The sequence below is a fragment of the Lottia gigantea genome (assembly GCF_000327385.1).
Source record: "Lottia gigantea unplaced genomic scaffold LOTGIsca_127, whole genome shotgun sequence".
Classification (NCBI taxonomy): domain Eukaryota; kingdom Metazoa; phylum Mollusca; class Gastropoda; family Lottiidae; genus Lottia; species Lottia gigantea.
In genome coordinates, this window is record NW_008707370.1 from 486343 (window position 1) to 510074 (window position 23732).

General features: G+C 32.3%; 1 protein-coding gene across 1 annotated transcript; it reads right to left on the minus strand.

The window, feature by feature from the left end:
• Window positions 1–2403: 2403 nt before the first annotated feature.
• LOTGIDRAFT_138560 (hypothetical protein) lies at window positions 2404–22362 on the minus strand (the record flags this gene model as incomplete). Its single annotated transcript, XM_009048717.1, has 8 exons — window positions 2404–2524; window positions 3550–3665; window positions 3902–4071; window positions 4286–4352; window positions 20538–20660; window positions 20898–21092; window positions 21633–21827; window positions 22222–22362. Coding segments are annotated over 8 exons (1128 nt in total), but the record flags the coding sequence as incomplete, so codon positions are not given.
• Between the last annotated feature and the right edge of the window lie 1370 nt (window positions 22363–23732).

The following is a 23732-nucleotide window of genomic DNA, read 5'->3' on the forward strand; positions in this document are numbered from 1 at the left end:
TAAAACCAAGTGGTTGTTGTAACAGCATAGTCTAATCAAGTTTAGAACCACATATTGGTTTTCATAAACCAGAAAGGTACAAAAACATGCATCAAAGAGACAGATCCGCCATTTTTTTTGGACAATCATAGTTTAGTCTCAGAAACAAGAATATTTGAAGTAAATATGTCATTTTCAAACATATCTAATACTTCTGAAGACTATTTACATATTCAAGACTCAAATCAACCCCCCAAAATGGCACATATGTCCCTTTTAAATAACAAGAAGTAGCATGCCAGCCTGGAGTTTTATGTCCTACTTCATGCCAGTCTGGATTAAGATGCCTTAAAGATCAAGGCCAATGGTAAAGGGTGGATCTTTATTAATAAGCCAAATTCCTACCTTTGTTGACTCTCAGCTTGAAGATTGGTAATATTTTTCCTCCATTTTTCAGTCAAGGGGAAACAACTCATGTCAGTGTCGTCTGCTACTAATGCTCTGTATACATCTTGGTCTAATTTACTGGCTCTCTGCCTGAAAAAAAAACCAAATACAACAATTCAAATCAACAGAATGAACTGCTTAAATATGAATCAGATCTGAAAGTGGACAAATATCTTCCTAAAATAACCATATACACTGCTTTTTATTGTTATTCTTTGATAGTGAAAATGTAAATTCTTAAAGAGATTGTAAAGAGGTTTTCTGAAATTTATATGTGTATCAGGGACACTGATATCATCAATTTGCACCATTCCAATTTTCAATCAGACGTCTTGTGGCTCCTGCAATTCCACTAAAACTAACACGTTTTATGACATCAGCAAACAAGAAGTTCTTATGTGATAAAGCATATTTTACGATAACAAACTTAGTTTTAGAAAATTGCAGAAGCCACAGACGTCAGATTGAAAATTTGAATGGTGCAAATTGATGCTATAAGTGTCCCCGATAAACATATAAATTTTAGAAAACCTTTTTACAATCCCTTTAAATAACTTTGACAAGCTTTACTTACCCAAGAATATAATAAGGGTCTTTAGGGTCTATTTTAGTAAATAAAGAAGGTACAGATAGTTCAATACATGTAGGTATATCATCTTTGTATAAGCATAAACTTAATATCAACGCAGATGTCTTATATGATAACAGTTTATCCTTCTGTTCTAGGGTGGGCACCGATATCACTAAATTATTCCGAACTTGAGATATACACAGGCACTGTGATTCCTGGTCTAGGTCATATATCATACAATCAGTTAAAATATCACACTCAGAAATTTCCTGGTTTTCTCCCGAATTTTTTATGATTAATAAAACTGGAACTGGATTCGTCACACTCGGGTTAAAGTTCGATAAAATTTTTATCTGCTCAAAAGTGAAATTGGAGCGTTTTGTTTTTAAAATGATTGCTTCCTGCGTGTCGGAGAGAGATGACACGACTGATACAGTTCGAGACAAACGGTTCCGTGGAGTGAAAATCAACTTCTGTTTTAAATCGTCACAAAGATTGCTTAATTGACTATTGAATGACATTTCTAAATTTGGGCGATTGTTTGGTGTTGAAAACACGTCCGACACGGCAGACTGAAAAGAATCCTCATCACTGCTTCCCAATTGTAATTTTTGAAAACCTTTTAACACACTGTCATCTAAATTCTCATTACCTTTCCCTGGCGTATGAATACTTTGATCTAGTTCCTTTAATGGCGATTCGTAATTTTCTTGGTTAGATTCCTCCGAATCCCCACTTTTGATTCGTTCATCTCGCCATGATGGAGTTGACTGTTCTGATTGGTCAGCGACATTTTCATTGGATGATTTTTCTATCACATGATTGGGTGATGAAGTGTGTTTGTCTGTTTTTGGTGAATATTTAAAATCGTATTCACAGGGTTCTCGGCAAGGTGTCACTAATTTGATTTCATCAGTTAAATTGTTTGAAATTGGTTCCATATTTTCAGAAGTCTTTGATTTCCCAAGATTTATTTTAAATGCAGTATCAGGAGCATTTATTCCACATTTTAATTTAGCTGGTTGCAAAACATATTTTGAACTGGAATCTGATTGGCCAACTTTATCCGTATGAATGTCGCGGTTTTCAGAAATATCCATTTTCTCGTTACGATATTTTTCAGAAGTATCACTGGAATCAGATGCACAATCTCGCTCTCCTTTCGCAAAAATTTCAGAGATCTCATTGTCACTATTGTCAAAGTCTTTAACAATTCCTCTATCGATTTTATTATGGCGGAAGAGATTATTGCGAATAGGAGATATCTCAGAGTCTACAGAGTTAATGGAATCATTTTCAGTGAAGCTGGTCAGCTGGGAACATTCCGAGGCAATGCTGGAATCAAGGCAGACATTGTTTATCTGTGTCGAGTGTGTTTTCACCCATTGTTTGTAAACAACTAAAGATTGTTGTTTCAACAGATATTCTTCTAAGATTCCGATTCCTTTTTCCGTAGAGAAATCGACAAATGCATCCAGAAATTCCCAATGTTCTAGCCATGCCACGTGCATTTCATGAGCCAGTTGTCTGCAAGACAAAATAGAAAAACTTAATTTTTTTCAATGAATGGTGAGGTCTATGTGGCCCTCGTGAATAAATATTTTTGTCTGTTTCAATTGATATGTTTTAAAAACAATAACGAATGCAGCAATCAACAGAAAAGAGATGGTTTTAAAAAGTAGAGAAATGAGATGGTTTTAAAAAGTATAGGAACAATATTATCTAATTGAGCTATTCTTCTGACATGTAATAAACAATCTTCTTCAGGATTGGTCCTTTTGGAATTTGACTTTATAGTAAAATACACTATTTGGAAGGTACGTAAATTGCTATCAAGGTGATATAAAAGCCCTTAGTGCTTAATATAGATCAAAAATCAGGTAAATAACTTTTGCAATTTTACTAATAAAGGGAAATAACTAAAAGTGTATTGATCTTGAGACAACAACAAGTGGTTGCCTAGCAAGATACGCCCACTTTCCTGATAGATTTTGAGTATATCAAGGGTAGTCATCTATCTGTGTCAAATCATACCAAAAATCTAACTTGTGCAAGATATTGTTGATTTAAACAAAGACACATTATTTAATAAAATTCTGACATAAACTGTCACCTGTATCACCAACAAATTTTGATGAGTTTTTACTAAGTCAAGGGAAATGACTAAAAAATCGTTCATCGAAAGATCGTGAATATGGAACTTGCCCAAGATCTCATCAATATAAATGATCACACCATATTTCATTCAAATCAGATCAAAATTGTAGTCTCTATCGCGTTCACAAGCCAATTTTGACGCGTTTTGGCTAAGTCAAGGGCAATAACTCAAAAAACGTTCATCAAAAAATCGTCAATATCGAACTTGTCCAAAATGTCATCAATATAAATGATCACACCAAATTTCATTCGAATCAGATGAAAACTGTAGTCTCTATCGCGTTCATAAGCCAATTGTGGACAGTCAGACCAACGGACAGATATGGGTGACGACAATCTACCTCTACATTATAAAGTGGGCATATAAAATAGTCATTCTTTTAGCCTCAACCTACCTGCCTATTCTTTCAAGACCCTTATCTCCATCTTCTCTCCTAGGATTAGACTGAGATGGTTGTTTCCTAGGAGATGGTGAGGGTGGGGTGGTCCACTGTCTATGGAATACTCTAGCCTGAAATGGGGGTTAAGAATCCGAACTTGAAGTAGAACACAAAAGATGGTGAAAAGGTTAACCAAATAAAAGAAAATAAAGAAAAATTTATTATAGCAACATCACACTTTCAGAAGACAAGAACCCATTCTGCAACTGGGCTTATTATTTAAGTACAGATCTATTGGAGTTTCCTATACTTTTCTACAACTGCCAAAATTTTATTTTGAAAGAAGCTGGGGAGGAACAGAACTTACCCGCGATGGGGACATGGGACCAGCATAAGCTCTGACAGTCAGCTGAGGATCTGTGGGGTTTTTATTTAATAAATCATGGGGTTCCAGTATATTATCAGGTGACCATGGTTGACCAATCACTGGAGCTGTAGTATTATCTTCAGATCGTAACAATGGAACATAACATAATCCTGAAAATCCAAATAGCTCTCGTAAAAATCACAGAAACAGTCTAAGAGCTGTGTTCCAATGCCAACAGCACAAAAGGTACCCTTTTCAATGTTCAATTAATTGTTTTTGGGTGTTAGCCATGGGAATTTGAACGTAAGAAAAGAAATGAAATTCATCAGTTTCAGTTCAAAATGTCAAATCTAAAATGAAAGTAGCTTTTTTTCTTTTTTTTACCTTGCAGCAGTTCTTCTATTCTGGCCTTTAATTCTGGTGTTGGATTCTTACTTCTAGAACAACATACCTGAAAATAGAAAAGATAATGGATTTAGCCAGTCAAGTCTGATTACAGCGAAAAAGAAAGAAAGTTGACTAAAAATGTCTCTATGTAAAAATGGTAATGTAATTCCCTTGATAAAATATTATTTTATATTTGTTGATATTTTAGTTAGATTTGGATAAAATTCAAGTCAGGTATTATCTTATATGAAGTAATAAGATTACTATAAGCAAGTCAATGTCAAACCTGAGTAAGTATAAATACAAGGTAACTTATTGCCTTAGGTAACAGTTGTAACCAAATAAACAATAGGATTTATAAACACCTTTTTTTTGGAAACATGTGTATAAGATAAAGAAACACAAGATATATGGATATACTATTTCTGATATTTATTAACTCAATGTTTCACATGCTCATACAGTCAGCGAAAGGGGGGGTAATAGAATAATCAATGGTCTTAACAGAAAGAAAAAAGATGAAAACCCCAGCAATAAAGATCAAATTTAAAATATAATATCATTGACTTTAGGCCAATTGAGTCCATTTGGGTCCATAGGCACTATATCTCTCACTACAAGGTATAACACCTTTAAATATTACCTGACCATATAGTTCAATAGGTGTGTTGTATAAGTTTATTATTCATGCGTAAAAAATCTAATAATAGTATCAAATGTGTTGACCTACTGTAGAGATATATCAAATATACATGACATACACACTATTTACCCTTGGCTTTACTATATACACTTGTTAAAATACATAGAAAGGGTTCCCTTATACAGTCTTTTATGCAATCTTTTAGTAACATTAGGAAATCCTATATATCTAAAGGACACATAGATCAACAGCAGTTAGAAGGTAAACATGTTTCTTTTTGTTGTCAAAGATACATAAGCTTATGTTAGTTGACAAGCATAACAAGTGATATTGACATAATTATAACTTTTATGTGATGTTCAGACACGTGTCAACTTACAAGGTTGAGTTCTTGTCAATTAGTGATTTGAGATGAAATAATGTTGGAAGTTGAATGACCAACTTGATTCTTCATGTTGATACATACAGTACAATATCATTAACAATAATGTTAAGTTTTTTAGAACATAATATACATCCATCTAAGCACATTTGAACTAATGAAGTCAAGGCCCTACCACTCCACTTAAAGAAAGCAAGATTGTAAAATATGATTAACAAATTATCACACCAAATTTCAGTTTTGGTTAATCAAGTTAAATTTTAATTCCCAGTTCGTTGAAATTCAGTAGCTAAACATTCAAGACTTCAGATCGAACTTGCCAATGATGTTTGTTTCTGAAGGCTGAGAGTTACCGCTTTCTTCTAGATTTGGCAAACAATTCTCACAAAAAATATACAATTTGATTTGGTTCGCAGATCTTTACAATAAATTTATAGGCCATATTGGATTGCAAAAATTGTCATTTTGACTCGCAAACTGCAATTTGAAACCGTTGAAATTGAACCGTGACTTATGGAGAGCCTGATCAAATAACATGCTTTTAGTGTTATGTTAATCATTTTTGATGTCTTTGCTTCAAGAGTAAGCTTTTTTTTAAACATTGTGCAAGTTTTTGCTTATCAAGATTATCTTAATGCCTTGGTCCTACCAGATTGAAAACAAAACATATCCATGTTCTGAAAATTTAGCAATGTGATGGTTTGATTGGTAGAAAGTTCGATTGTCGTCTGCTAGGTGATTAGGTGCTATACTGAACTTCTTAATATAGTGAAATTAGGTTTACGACTTTCTGTTATAGAGAGATAGACTGACCATTAAAGAGGATTTATCAATAAAACAAGCACTGACATTAATAGAAACTTTAAAAAAACTCAACTGATCTTATACTTAACCCAATTTCATTACATGCAGTCTACAATTTAATCGGTTATATTTTAAGTGTCTGCGTTTTGCCAACTTGTTGATTTATTTTTTTTGATCTTGACTAGTTTTTTTTTTCTACAAAATCAAGTCTGGGAAGCCCAAGATTAACATCATGCAATGTGTTTTAAAGGGACAGATGCACAAATTTGTACCTTAGCCTGAGAACGGTAAATTTAGTGTTCATAGCTCAGAAATTTAAGTCCTCAAATCCATGTGTGTCCCGAATTATCTGCATATGACAGTTAAAATGATGAGTCGTCCTTTCTTGAGACTGTCATATATAGAAAAAGACATCTATTTATGAAGGAATTATGCAATTTTCATACATTTCTAGTACAGCCCCCACAAAATGGCGCACTTATCCTTTTAAATGGTCACAGAGCATTAAGAAAGACCATAAATTCACTGGCATATTAATACATTCAAGATCAATACAGACCGACAACACTTTGGCATTCGTAATCAAATTAGATGATATAAGAGTTTAAATAATTAATATACATCTGCTAGTTCCGATAATGATATTTCATAATAATAAACAATGAAGTTTGTGAATTGTGTTCAATTATTAATTTCTACGTAAACAATTCTGATGTTTTATGAAAAGCCAAACTTTCATTTCAATTTGTATGGAGTTTACTTCAAACTTTCTGCTGTTAAGTTGGTATTGAGAACGTCCATAACAGAGGCATTACTCTTTTTTCTTTATCAATATCATCTGTCCAGAAATCTTTACAGACACAGTAAATAGCACATATTATGGCCTAATGTTTTCTTGTCATATTCAAGTTCGTGAGATCTGGTTGTATACCAATTTGATTTAACTACAAATTAAAGTTAGCCAATCAATCCAATTCCATAACATCCAGTTAATTTTTTTTACCAAAAGAAAACACTTTCTAAAACAAATTTGATCTAAAATTTTATGACATGAAAAGAAAAAAAAATGTTGCAATGTCTTGAAAAGAATGAAAAACTTCCTTTCAGATCTTCAAAGAATATAAAGTATAAGGTAATCATTAGTGGACAAGACTGATGGTGCTTCCCTACTGTGATTTAATATTACTAACAATGGTCTGACATATTAACATGTACAGAAGATACAATTACTTTCCTTTGACCAAAATAGATTACCAGACAAATAATGTATGCTAAAGGCAGTCATTTTCATCCTTGTATTATTTCACAAGATCAGCAAAAATGTTGAGTTGGGAAGGGAATGGATAAATGGATAACACTTTGTTTCAATAAAACAAAATTATTGGTCCAAAATTAATTCATAAGAGGGGAAGTCAGGTACATTTGTTGCCAAACCAAGGAACTCGCAAACACCACACAGCATGGTAAAGATATTTAACAGTTTTAGATGCTTTGAAGATATGATGAGATCTAGTTAATGTCAAAGCTTCAAAGAAAGAAATGGACAGTACAAACATCCTCTGGTTAGCTCTCTATACCAAGTTAAGTGATAGTCGAAGTTTCAGAAAGAAATGGACAGCCAGCAATGGTACAAAGGAGCAGCTTCCTCTGGTTACCACTCTACACCAAGTTATATGATGGCTGAAGTGACAGAAAGAAATGGACAGCCAGCAACAGTACAAAGAAAAAGCTTCCTCTGGTTACCACTCTACACCAAGTTATATGATGGCTGAAGTGACAGAAAGAAATGGACAGCCAGCAACAGTACAAAGGAGCAGCTGCCTGTGGTTAGCACTCTACACCATGTTAAGTGGTAGTTGGACAATGAAACAATATTGATAATATCCTACTAGTATAATTTATAGAATACAGACATGCTGAGACACTTCCTTTCATTGGAATCAGAATAAAAACAACATTAATCATAAATATGTACAGTATCAGTCTATAATTGACAGTATCAGTTCTTCCATGGGGTCTCCCAGTATGGTATCTAATGTTCTTATTCAGTAATAAAATGAGGCTTTTGCTTTCAATTTTCAACATCAGCTCAAGCTCTAGATGGACATTTTGACATCAGCTCAAGCTCTAGATGGATATTTTCAACATCAGCTCAAGCTCTAGATGGATATTTTCAACATCAGCCCAAGCTCTAGATGGATATTTTCAACATCAGCCCAAGCTCTAGATGGATATTTTCAACATCAGCTCAAGCTCTAGATGGACAGCTCAAACTGTAGATGGGCAATTTCAATATCAGCACAGAAGCGAAATATTAATCTGGTACTCTTATCTTTACAGGACATTCTAGTTCTATTAATAACTAAGAGCATTGGACCTTGTGGATTAAGGCAGAGGTAATTTGTCAAGTCGGCTATTCCTGTTAGAGTAATTACTAGTGCTGTTCATATCTAACAGTAATATATAAGTGTCAGACTTTATAACTGTTTTAATAGTTATTATCTGTTTCAACACAGTCTGTTATAATTACTGTCATCTTTACAGTCAATATGCTTTTCTACCATCTGATCTGTAGTATTATACTGTTTTTATTTGTTCAATTGTTTTTGTCAGCCAATGACACCTCACAAATTATACAAAAGCATATAACATAAATGTGCCATTTTTAATGTAACTCACTGGCTTGGTGTAAAGTCAAGTAAAAATAACCAATAGCTTTGTAAATAATACATTAAGCACTATACTTTAACCATAAAAGCATTTTTTTTTAATAATCTCAGGCTTTGTGTTAAGACTACAGAAAAAACTGTTAATACTCCTCTAAAGTGCTCTGTAAATAATACATAAAGCACAGTTTTGACAGATATTTTTTTTAAATTCATAAATTTATACGGGTCTTGTTTAAGTTTTAGTCTAAGGCTTGGTGTTAAGTCTACAGAAAAACCCAACAGCTTAAGAGAAAACATTGGATAGGTTTATCTATATATGTGCTATTTCTAAGTGTTAGTCCTGGTCTACAGGAAAACTGACTCCCTGTCTTCCAAAAGAAAACATAATGTTATCTATATATGTGCTATTCCTAAGTCTAAGTCCTGGAGTAAAATCTACAGGAAAACAGACTCCCTGTCGCCCAAGAGAAAATATAAGTTTATCTATATATGTGCCGTTTCTAAGTCCAAGTCTCAAGCTTGGTGTATAAAGTATAGAGAAGACCTATAAAATCTCTCCAATCATTGACTGTAGTATAGTCACTCTACAACAAGCAGTGATCAATAATTCTATAGTAGACCTTGATACTAGTTCTATTTGCCTATTTCATTCACATTTTATTCTTCAAATATAAACATGAACAGAATAACTCAAACAGGTAGTCTTTGGACAGGATTCCAATGCAAAGCAGGGATGGCTTTATGTGCGTGTCTTTTGTGTAGTTGTGAATTGGTGTAGTCTAAAATTGTGACCTGGTGCAATCTAAATTTGTTACGGATTGTTTACATTTTGGAATATATCTTCGCATTTATATTTTTGTATTCAGGAGCAAATATATTGTGTTCTTTGTTTGAATTGCATTTTGGGTTAGTGACCAATATTTAGGGACTTTTGCCATGACTTCTGACTTCTTGCGAGTGTTTCTGTTGACTGTGAGAAATTAAAAGGTAAGCTTCCAACATTCTAAACAACTGCGAATAATTTTGACAGACAACCCTATGCAGTGAGCAATTAAGGAACATTTGCAAAGATAGTTGCAATAGCTTCTGCATATACACCATGAGAAGTATATTCTTGCAAATACAAATACATCGTCACAAGAAAACCAAATAATGCTCTTGTTGAAAACATCTGATGAAAACTGTCATTTGGTTACCCTATCAACACTAGTGGTTGGTCTTCCAGCTACAAACTTGTATGATACCCTTGCAGATGGTCACTTTGTTTTATTATTTTGCTTCAAGTTTAGGGTAGAAATTTGAAAACAGAACTTGAATCATGTTGTTATTCAGAGTTTAGGGTATATAATGTTATATATGATATACACTTGGTGCTTGAAGGGATAAAAATTCAACCTCTCTTCACGCGAATTTACTAGCATTATTTATTGGAGAAATCTATTTTGTTTACATTTTATCAGGTCTAGACTAATGCCAGGAAATATCGTTGCTTCCTGAATATCATATATAGAATTAATTAAAGGGACAGAGGCCCTATGTTCTTTGGTCCAATTGTACCTTAAGAAAGAGCATTTCCTAATTTGAGTTATTTTTGAAGGAATCATGCAATTTTCCTACATTTCTAGTACTTCTGAAGATTATTTATGAATGTTCAAGACCGAAATCAACCTCAGATAATCACGAATCTCTCTCTTTAAATCATATTATTGTCATTTTTTGATCATAAAGCCATTTTCAAATACACGTATTTTAATCATTAAGATTAATAGGTAATGACTGTGTTGTTCACGAATTGAGTTCAATGACTTGATAACCGATTTAACATAACTATTGATTCTAATATAGTTGAGTCAAACGCAATCTTCAAATGGAATAAATGCTGCCAAATGATAATTCAATAAAGATAAGCCAACAATATTCAAACAGTAATATAAACATTAGCTAATATAGGATCATTAACAAGTGCAAATAGGTAATTCTGGTACATTTCAACTAATCAATATAGTTCTTTAGACTGACAAGGATGTTTCTCAATGCCAAGGAACCGCAATAGTGATTTCTTAAGTATTTGGGATGAAATATAGTATGAGTATTTTGTGTATTTTGAACACTAGGAGTAGTGTACTCAGTATAAGTATTGCTTTTACTCATTATGAGTATTGTTTGTACTCAGTATAAGTATTGTTTGTACCCAGTATAAGTATTGCTTTTACTCAGTATGAGTATTGTGTGTACTCAGTATAAGTATTGTTTTTACTCATTATGAGTATTGTGTGTACTCAGTATAAGTATTGTTTTAACTCATTATGAGTATTGTGTGTACTCAGTTTGAATATTGTTTGTACCCAATATGAGGATTGTTTGTACTCAGTTTGAGTATTGTTTGTACCCAGTATAAGTATTGTATTTACTCATTATGAGTATTGTGTGTACTCAGTATAAGTATTGTTTTTACTCATTATGAGGATTGTTTGTACTCAGTTTGAGTATGTTTGTACCCAGTATTACTCAGTATGAGTTTCGTTTTTACTCAGTTTTAGTATTGTTTGTACCTAGTATGAGTATTGTTTGTACTCAGTTTGAGTATTGTTTGTATTATGTATAGTATTGTATATACTTAGTTTGAGTATTATATGTACTCAGTTTGAGTATTGTACATACGGAGTATAAGTATTGTATTATGTATAGTATTGTATATACTTAGTTTGAGTATTATATGTACTCAGTTTGAGTATTGTACATACGGAGTATAAGTATTGTATTATGTATAGTATTGTATATACTTAGTTTGAGTATTGTATATCCCCAGTACAAGTATTGTATTATGTATAGCATTGTATATACTCAGTTTGAACACTATGTGACCTTGGTATCATAACTAATAAATAACATCTACCATTGTTATCAATAATGACTATTCAGTATGAACTATACTATAAACAATATACCCTGAAGGTATTAATTGAATAATGGAAATGACCAGAATCAATACAATAAACACTATAAACATAGGTTACAAGTATAAAATAGATATGGACTGTTTATGTTTGGTGTATTAAGTTATTGTTTGCAGTGGAATGTGGCAAATCTTTTAAACTTAGTCAATATTTCAAATTTAAAAAAAAACACTGCAAGAAAAAAAGAAACAGCTTTTTATATATATAACAAGGATTCTGTCTAAGAGCAAACCTTCTAGATTATCCATACAAATTATTAACAACTCAGTCGACTGGAATTATAAGGAAAGGAAAGGTCAGCAGACCTTCAAACAACAACCAAGATTAGAACCCATGACTTCCATTTGTTCGACATAACCAATCAAATGTTGTCATGTCAAGATTTCAACGCTCTAATTGACTGCGCTACATTCCATCCTCAAAACTAACATGTCTGTATGTGTTAGAGATTAATGTAGCCTTAAAGTAAATTATTATGTATGTATCATTAAATTGTAATCAAGTTAGATAACTGTATGTTTGATGATAATATATTGTAAACACAACTTTGACATGTAATTAATGCAGGGATATTAATCATAATACATGTCAATTAACTTCAGCAATCAATATATAATATAATCAGATTCTATTAAAGGGATTGTAAAGAGGTTTTCTAAATTTTGTATGTGTATCGGGGACACTGATAGCATCAATAAAACATTTGGTTTTAGTGAAATTGCAAGAACCACAAACATCTGAATGAAAATTGGAATGATGCAAATTGATGCCATTAGTGTCCCTGATAAGCAAACAAAATTTAGAAATCCTCTTTACAATCCCTTTAACATGGAACACTGTAAACTTTGAGGTCTGTGGTTTTGATACCAGTTTTGTCAACATCCATTTCAGAGTGTCTACATATGAAATATTGTTATTTTGATATACACACTAATTACGACTAATTGCGAATTGAGATATCCAAGAGAACATTCTAAAACCAATCAATTTCAGTTCTTTAGTCGAAAACTTCTTAAAGTGTTTAAACCATAAACTTTTGAATCAGTTTCACCATGCTCTGTCTATATTAGACTTATAGCTGTTCTTTGCATACAAACTGGCAACTGGCATATTTGTTTTGTGTTTGCAGTGAGACAAACTGAGGATATCTAGCTGTATTTACTATGTGATTAAACTATTTGTATGACTCATTTACAGTAGAGGCATGAAGCCATAATTCTAGGTCTATAACAAATTGTTTTGCAATTTATGATAGAGTCAGACAAGTTTCAATCTAAATAGATTATATTGTATTGATCCATACTAACTCTCGGCTCACTTGAACTTAAAGAGATTGTAAAGAGGTTTTTTCTAGTCTTTGTAAGTGTATTGGGACACTGCTAGCGTTAATTTCCACCATTTAAATTCTCAAATGTCTGCCAGTCTTGCAATTCCACGAAAAGTAAACATTCCCCAATAGCTGCTAATAATATCAAGAGATTTTGCAATAGTGACATCATTAAAACACTTAGAATCAGTAGAAGTGAAAGGACCACAGACGTCTGATTAAAAATTGGATTGGTGCAAATTGATGCCATCAGTGTCAATACACATAAAATGAAATAAACATTCCAGATATTATGTTCGATGTTATCTTTCTGAGCACAAAATCATGATTAATATTTTGAACTTTTAGCTCCATACATTGTTAAAGACATGGTGAAATTTTCGATTTCAATTGTACATGAAAATGGCCTTCATTTTTCACTTTATTTTAAACTAGTGACTTTTTGAAGAACCCAAAGAGAACAATTTTTTTGTGATAATTTGATTCACAAACAAATAACCAACACATTCTGATTAACAAAAAGATATAGGTTTTCTAGGAGCTGAATGCCTGGCAGTATCCTTAATTGTATTTTTTTCATTTTCAAGCTTTCGATGGTTTCAGTCACCAGTTTGAAGCCATAATAGCGGACAAGTTAGATAAATTGCCATGGAAACAAGATATTTATTGTAGTCTTCAGAAATCGTATCAGTTTAAGAAAAATTAGAACGCAAAAGAATATAATTCATTGAGAAAATAAGTCATTGATTTGATTTCTAAAAAATATTTCATGGGTTATATTTGCATCACCGAAGTCTATTCTTGATTTGATTGGTTATTATAGCTTATTGTGGGTATTGTATTGTATTGTGGAAGAGATTACTACTTGTTAATGAGTATCGTGGAGAAAATTTGACATATAAATGATTATGAAATTTGATAATTGATAATTATAAATTCCTAGCAACGATGATCAATTATTTCAACCATCCTAGGTGGATTTGAAGTCTCAAATTTCTATGGTAAGCTATGAACACTAACTGATAAGCTAAAGAATCAGTCAGAGAATGGTGAACCTGTCACTTCAATACATGAAATACATTTACTAGATTTACCAGATAGTTAGGACATTCTTATGTTTCTGGGACACTTCATGCCTATGTTAGATTGGGTTTTCCAACTCTGTATCCCTCTAGGATGGTCCACATCTCAAACTATTGGCATGTAATTCATCTTCATAATGTCATAAGGTATTTCAGACTCTGTCTAATACTTTGACACCATAAGACACTTTCCTTGTATCATGTTTTAAAGCCTATTACACTGAAATCCTGTTTCCATCCCTCCATAACACTTGTCACCCTTCTGCTTTTGTGATTTGGAGATTGGTTTGAAAAAGTGATTTAAGCTCTCCACCAAAAGAGACCCAAAAATGCTTAGGGTGCATATACAAATCATGACTACTTAATAACTTGAACGAAAGTCTTAAGAGCCACTGTGAACAACTTTAGACTAACAGTCAGACAGGACTGGCAAATACACCCAAATCAAATCACATTACATGTTTATAGTTTTATTATATCACTATTATTTTATTGATCTCATAAAACCTCTACTTGATAATTTCAACACCATAACCAAGTTACAAATTAACACTCACAAATAAATGATATTTATTACATTTCTAGCTTGTAACTGTGGCATATTAGTGGCGCTTTTTCTACCAAGTTGTTTTATATATCTTTAAATAAAAATAGCTTATATGTAGATGCAAAGTGATGCTACAGTCTGAGAAAAAATTTCCCGTTTGAACACTGCATGGTATTGTATGTATGCATACACTCATTAAAGTGAAGGTATAGGGAAAAAAAATTCTTTCATTTTTTTGCGTCACAGATTGAAGAGTATCAAACTGTTGTCAAAATGATCTCATTGCACACTTCATAGTTTTGATCATCTGCATTATCCAAAACAGGTGGTAGTAAATATTTCATTTCTAAATTTCTCAGTAGCATGTGATCAATATAGAGGCCAGTAGATTTTACTTTGGAATAATTTTACCAATATCCAAGGCCAGTAGGGAAATTTATCAGATGTAAAAATCAAATTAATGTAATTTCCCTAGGGTGGGATGCAATGTCTTTACCATATAATAATAACATCTGTAGATATATTAGGTCTGGTGCAAAATCTGTAATGTCTATTCTTGTTCTGGTTCTCATTCTGATTGTATATTCAGTCATTGGAAATTAAAGGAGCAGTCATTGGAAATTAAAGGAACAGTCTGATTTTTTTCTTTATTCTTTTGAGGCTTAGAGATTTTAAAATGGTCACCAGGTAAACGTAAAGATAGATATAATATGACTCACAAAAATCCCAGTTCTCTATTAATAATTAAATCAGACTGTCCCTTTAATAAACCACTCATTGTCCACAAATATCATTTATTTCATTCAGCAAATTCTATTAGCTCAGAAATTTGACAAAAAGTTGGAAATAACTTCATTTCATGTAATTTCTTCCGCAAAGCATCATTACTTTGAACAAAAAATCAATTTATTTTCATGAGATTAAGTTTTTTGAAGTAAAAAATAACATTCCATTCCAATGAATTTCACAAAGGATTTTTTTTTGTTAACAAAAACTTTGAAAGAAAGCTTTGAAACTAAATATAATGACATCAAAAAATCTCTTAAAGCTCTTTGATTTTTTTGTTTGTTCTGTTTATATTTTCTGATAGTTATCCATCCAAACTTGGCATTTCAATTACTTTGTCAGATTTGGCATTTGAGAATATAAAGGCTTGACAAGAAGCCATTTGTCTGAAATGTCAGAAGCATATGGTTTTTTTAAACCATTATGGCTTTGAGCTGTCTTATCCATTTCTCCATGTCTCACTCAGTTTGAAGTCTGCTTTAAAACTGTGACACTATATTGTTAACTTTTAAACTAGAGACTTTTTACTTTTGGAATAACTAAGCGACCTATGTTATTTTATCAATAGACCTACAAAATAATATAGACTATAAATATTGGTAAGAACAGAATACAATGCATCAGTAAAACCCTTCCAGTTGTTAAATTTAAACCATTTACTTAATAACTTTTCTGTTTCATTTCAGAGATTCTTGGTTTACATATCAAATAGATGCTGATGCCTTAAAAGGATGAGATCAACCATCAAATACCAGTTCTTTTAAAAAAGGTACAGAGAAATTATGTTTTAAGCTTAACCTTACTGCATAAGAAACAAGATCTAACAGTGTTGTGTGCTAATCTTGCTGCAAAAAAAAATTTCTATGGCCAATCAAACGAGTGGCTTAGTGGATTAGACTAGATCGTCCAGAAACGTGATATATAGATTGAAATAGTAAAAATACCTGGATGAAAGATCTACTGCGTATTGAAATTACTATTAAGTATAATGGAACATAATGTACTATTAAGTATAATGGAATATAATGAACAGATTTAGCTATTCAAACCCAAGAACTCTGATCTGTATTCTGCTGGTTAAACAAGACTGTTACTTATAAATAGTCAAAACATTGCCTGAAGAATGGGGATTTGATTTGCAAAAATTTTTTTGATTCACCATTTTGGATTTAAAGTAGCCTGACCCCTTGCCTTTCATAAAAGACTAACGATAATACCAGTATCATGACTGAAAACTTTCATTTCAACAAAGAAGACTTGTGGATTATTAGATTATGGTAACAGCAGGTGAATCCTACTAATGAGGTAGCTTTAAGTTTAATAAGTGAGAAACTACAACAGTTGCAATTGATATAATGAAAAGTACCTAGAACTTGTGAATATATACAACCTAAATGAAAGTGATTGAGTAGTGCTCTTGTAGTAGTGATAATCTAAGGAGAGAAAACTCTTTACTGCAGAAAAAACTTGAGCTGTGTTATAATGAATTAAACAATGCATTTTACCATATAAAGAGTGAGCCAAATATGGAAGGTCTTTTAAACAAAATATCTGATTAAACAAAGGATTAATTTTTCTGGATTACCTGTGAGTTCAAGCTACCACTTGCTCATAAGCAAGTAGTAACTAATCCAAAATGGCCAACCAGGATCTCCCCACTATCATTCCTACCTTTGACTTTGACATGGGACGCATCAAAATGGTGTTGAATGACATGGCCAGACGCCATTCTACAGTCAGTGTGAATAGTCTGGAGGAAGAAAATATCAACTTGAATCTCACAGAAGAAGAACGTATGGCCGATAAAAAAATACGAACTGTGACCCCTTTAAGGTCAAGGCCGTCATCTCGTTCATACCCATCCACACCATTACTTCAATCACGACCTTCGTCACCTCAGATGAGATCAGCTTCATTCAGATCTCTAGCTTCCACACCAGGATCTAATCATTCCAGACCCACAACACCTATACCACATTCCTGGACTTCCACTTCCATTTGTGACCGTTCTCAAGCTGATACACCAGTCTTTTCTGGTAAGTTTATTTTATGTATATATCTAATACTTCTTGCTACTGTTGAGTTGGCTTACTTTATTTAAATGTTTCGAGACCAATCATTGGAAAATTAACCCCTACTTCTAAACAGTTTCTAGTAAAGGTTTTATATATAAATGAAACCAATACCAGCAACATGAGATGAATTCTGGTCAACTCTGCATTCACTCAGTAAGTTTAGCACAACTTAAGAGATTGGCACAACTGTTGCCAAGTCTTATCAGAAAATAATGAAATTCATTTTCATGTCAGCCCTCATAGCAGCATTTCGAGCAGCTCTGTTAGCAGTCTTCATCCCCCAGTGGCAAGAAGACTATTGATCTATATTGACCATAGACATCTGATTAAAAACTTGTTTTTTTTTTAAAAACTGGCCAGTTTATGCAGATTGAACATCAAAATCCAGCCCCATGTTTGGCAATTCAACAGACTTTACATGATAAAAAAGGGCCAACAAAAAATGTAATTTAAATGAAAAATCTATTGTTAAAATTTCAATGAATCGTTTGCAACCTGGATTTATACAAAACTTTTAGGTAGAGACACCCATTAAACTCAATAACAATTTAATTAATTTTTTAATGGGAAATACAAATAGTTTTAAACAGAATGTTAGATTAAGTCAGCCAAATATAAGTTTATGGCTTTACATATGGTAATTACACAGTTTAATACTTTTATACAATGATTTTTACAAAGAATCAGAAAAGTACATTTGTAAGAACAAAATTTCATTGTCCTATTTGATAAAAGTGAAATCAATAACAAATTTGCAAATAAATTTGTAGGATCAAAATTTTTTTATCTGATCTAATAAAAAAAAAATGAATAACAAATTTTATATTTCTTTATAACTAGATATATTTGTAGGAACAATATTTTGTTATCTTATCTGTTAAAAAAGAAATGAATAACAAATTTTATATTTCTTTATAACTAGATATATTTGTAGGAACAATATTTTGTTATCTTATCTGTTAAAAGAGAAATCAATAACAAATTTTATATTTCTTTATAACTAGAAAATATTTGTAGGAACAATATTTTGTTATCTTATCTGTTAAAAGAGAAATGAATAACAAATTTTATATTTCTTTATAACTAGATATATTTGTAGGAACAATATTTTGTTATCTTATCTGTTAAAAGAGAAATCAATAACAAATTTTATATTTCTTTATAACTAGATAAATTTGTAGGTACAATATTTCGTTGTTATTATTAAAGAAATCAATAACAAATTTTATATTTCTTGATTCCTAGATATATTTGTAGGGACAATATTTCGTTGTTATTATTAAAGAAATCAATAACAGCTTTTATAATCTTATACTCCTGCGTCATCTTTAAATCTCGGGTTCTTAATGGAAATATTAATTTAAGAAAAGGGATAACTTATATAACCAAAACATACATAATTCTTTCTAATCCAATTATCTCCCAAAAAAATCTTCTTGATACATGACAACATATTTAAAGGATTTGTTATAAACTTTCAATAACCTCTTTTACATAACAAAATCCGTTTATCCGTTTTTTTTAATCTCAGAATGGAGCGGACAAATTTTGTGTAGTGTAAACAGTCAAGCTTTCTGAGAATCAGTCCAAGCCTGGAACCCCTTGAGGTGGTCTCGCAATCCTTCTCTAAACGGACTCAATAAATTGGGTAATGTAAACGATAACCGTTCTGAGAAAGCTTTACTGCGCATGCCTCACAAGCAACCTTCACCCTTTCTTGCGGAATTTCATCATTATTTAGATAAATTGTTAATATTAACTTCTTCAAGAAGAGTTTCACAGATTACAGTGCAGAGTGCAGAGTGCAGAGTGCAGTGCAGTTTTCATTTACAACTCTTAGAACAGTTACTATAATGTCAATGGGCACCTTTTCATTGCGGACTGGTCTGGATCGAGAACGAAATGCTTTATAGTGGCCTGGTGTGAAAACCTATCAGTGACCCTTGATTTTATAGTGGCCTGGTCCGGACCATGAACAGAACACCTTATATCGGCCTGGTGTAAAAGGGTCTTATGACATTAAATCCTTTAAAACCTTTACTAATGGTGAAGTGAGAAGTGAGAAAACTTTATTGATTTTTTTATTGGGGATTTTTAAGTAAAATTCTTAATTAGGCACATCATAGTATACCAAATATATGTGTGTAAGTGCTGGGCGAATGATCATGCTATTTATAATTTTGATAGTGAACTGGTTTTTTTCATGTCTTTTAAGAAATTTCAAACGTATGAACCATCCATAAACATATGTTAAGATAAGACTATACTACTAACAATATAAATTCCTTTACCAGTATTCACTGTGATACTGGTGTATTGTCCAACACTACAGTTATTTTCATAGAAGTATAATCATAATATATGTGATTTATCACTAATTTGTCTAAATCTATGACATTTAAATCTCATAATGAATATAATTTATGTTGATATACCAATCCAGATAACACATTAACACATGATTTAAATAGTACATTACTACTTGGTAATCAATTCACAATGTAACGTGAACAGTGCTGAATAGTATATTAAGCTTATAGCATAAGATTAGCATATTATTAAAAGTTTCAAAAAGACTATAATTAGTGGTTTTGCCTTAAAGGGACAAGTACACCATTTTCTGTGGTTGATTTGGGTTATCATTATATGTAAAAAAAATCTTCAGAAGTACTAGAAATGTACAAAAAATCCTTAAAAATACCTCAAACTAGGAATTTCACTTTCTATTTCTATAAATGTATTTTCTATAAATGGCAGAGTCTCAAGAAAATATGAGTCGTCTGTTTAGTTTTCAATTACAGATAATTCTGGAAACATGTGGATATGAAGACTCAAATTTTGACAGTTAGTTGTGAACACTATTACTCATTAGCTTCGCTAAAAAATTCACCTTTTTGAAACTAAGGTAAAATTGTTCAAACAAATGCGAACTTGTCCCTTTAACAAACCCCTAGAATTGATAAAAAAAATCCCTTACCTTAGCAGGTGTCTCATCATATCTATTCAACAATTTTCTATCTACTCCAGGATATTCTAATAACACTCTAACAACATCAGGAAAACCAAATTTACAGGCAAAATGTAATGGTGACTCGCCATTCTGTAAGATCAAATAGAAATAGCAATGTGATTGGTTAAAACAGAGGTCAAGCAGAGGTCAACTCAATGAAAAGTCAAGAAGGACAGTGTTAGACCTTACTGTAGTGGTTACGTACAAAGCTAATAGCTAATAAAACAATCAAAATGAAACTAATAAAAGACGAACGGAAGTTAGGTCTAAGTTTAATTAACACTGGAGTCCAGGATTCTGATTTTGAAAGAAATCTAGGAAACTTACCCCTTTATCAGGCATATTAAGGTATAGATCAAATATAAAATCTATTCTGCGTTGTTTAGTTTCTTCACTCTCATGACTAAAACAGTACAGTTTCTGAGTAAACTCAGGGTTAGATATGGTATTTAGGATCACTTTACACATGGCTGGTTTGTTTGAGATGGCAGCTACATGTAGAGCATTGTATCGTAGTCCTTCCTAAAACAAAATAAATCATCTAAAATATTGCAGGTCAATAATCTATAAGGTCTATTTGACCAGGATTTATATGTAGTAAAATAATTGTCAATACAGTTATCTGATAATAAGGATTCAGACATTACCCTATCTGGGCTTTTTGCATTACTCTATCTGGGCTTTTTGCATTATTCTATCTGGGCTTATTGCATTACCCTATCTGGGCTTTTTGGTAGCTTATTCAAAGATTACAGTCACTGGTCACTGGTCCCTGTATTTAATAAGATTATCTGACAGTAAGTCAAAATTCTGCTCTGAAAATTTTAAATTCAGATTACATGATAGATGACTACAGTGGTTATCTCCCATTGAAGAATTGTCAGTCAGAAACCATTGGAAATCTGTTTTGTTTAGAAAGAATACCACATTTTGCATTAATCTTGATTTGATTATGTCATTGGATATAATTTCAACTCATATCTTCTTTTGACATTTTGTTTACAGATAACAAACAAAATCTAACCCCTTTTTTTAAAGCCTGATAATCTAAAATCAACTTACATGTAAAATGACAGGTGTATCAGCACTGCTAATCAGATATCTAGGATTCTCCCATACTGTAGTTTTAAACAGCTCTGTATCACCCCTCTCTATAGAACGGCGTAATGTCACAACCTCACCAGGCTTCGGTCCTCTGAATGCACTTTTCTCCACGGCAATACCAGTTGAAGTCTTTTCTATTCCAGATTCTGAAATCTAGAATACACAGTATGTCTTTTACCTAAGCCATTGTTTCTTGTAATCTTTTACCACTAGGACAATTGAAATGAGAAAGAAGAAGTTCTAATTCTCATCACAAATTGATATGGATAATTTGGTAAAAACCATTAACCAAGAGGTCGAAGTGGAAGATGGGTCATCAGAAATTGTTATCATTCATTCTCAAATCTCAACCCTTTTAAATTGACAATTCAAACTAACCCTTCAAATAACATGCATGTTTTTTTGCATGTAGTGATGTGCTAACTTCATGTGAAATCACAACTTTAGCATAACCATGACTTGTTTAATGGTTGAGGGTCAGATATTCATGTAAGATGCAGGGGAAATAAAAAAAAAACATGTTAAATTTGGGGCTTAGCATTATTACCTGACTATGTGAAGGAGATTTAGTTTGATTGACAGTATGTTTGGTGAAATCTTCAGCATCTTGTCTATTTTTAAAAACTTTGAATCTAGAATCTTTATATTTCTTCACTAAACTGAGCGCTGTGAGTCTATCAGTAAACACCAATTCACCTAGAAAACATCAAAGAAAGGGTTATAGTCAATAAAAGCACTAGACGAGGTCACAAATTGCAGACTTATGGTAAAACAAAGTTTAATGTAAAAGATTAAGTAGATTATTTTAAGGCCATTTTGACTTTTTTCCAGGAGCCATTTTCATTACATGTCAAAATGACTATAATTCATGAATTACATCCAAACTATTATCAGATTACAGTGTCAATTTCTTTCACTTATTATGGCAGCATTGGTTGTTTCCCTTTTCCAATGTTTGTTGTTCTCAATCAGCTTATTTTGAAATAACTAAACCATATGATATCAGGCTATATTACCTCCATAAGTTTCTTCTTCCGGAGGCAAACATACAGCAAAAAACATTGAAGCCACAGCATCCGATTTAGCTACAGCACGTGTCATTGGCTCTGAATGTTTCTTTCCTTCTTGAGGTTTCTCTTTGACCGAGCTGCCACCTTCATCCCCATCGTTTTGATCAGGATATTCGACAGCAAAAATTATTTTTGCCAACCTTTTCTGAAACAACAAACGTGTACTGGGAGTAATGGGCCCAACTTTAACTCCATTTTCCTTCAATTTCACACGTAATTCAGCATCCTTGAGCTGTTTCACGCGATCCAGTATATCTTCCATGTTATACGGAAATAATGGTTTCACTTAATAATACTTTTTCTCGACATTATAACATAATTTTCTTTAAAAGTCTTAAAATATGTTTTATTTTGCCTCCATCTTGTGGCGGCTTATTTCCTTCCAATTTCGTTTCAACTCATTTGATTGGCTGGCTCCGAATTTGATTATCCAGCCTTAAATTTATGCAAGAATTATATTGACGCTGACTGGATAACTTTATCTATAGCTTTAAATATTCAGCCAATGAAATTCCATGTATAATTTGACCCGTCACCTGTGACCTCTAATGACATGTAGTAATGTCAGGGGAGGAGACGAGCAGACTAAAAATGTTGTGTTGAATGATCAATTTGTTATTTTTATGAGGTAATTAGTAATTTTATGTTAATTAAGATTAGTGAATATTGATTGGTTGTGTTGTTACTATGTGCAATTTACATTGATCGTAGTTGTTTTTGAAATAGATTTCTAGATTGATTAACAAAATACAAACTAAATCTGTCTTCTCGGTCAACATCAACAAACAGTGTGTCATCTGTAAGTAAGTGGTAAACCACACAGCCCCATGACACACCCCCTTGGTCTAGTAAAAAATGGAGGGTTCCAATATGTTTTTTCGGTAAAAGAATGTTAAGATGCTTGATGTCTTACTTGACTTATGCAAAGCAAAATGGAATATTCAGTTACATAAATTACATAATAGTCATTCTAGCAATGGATGTGAAA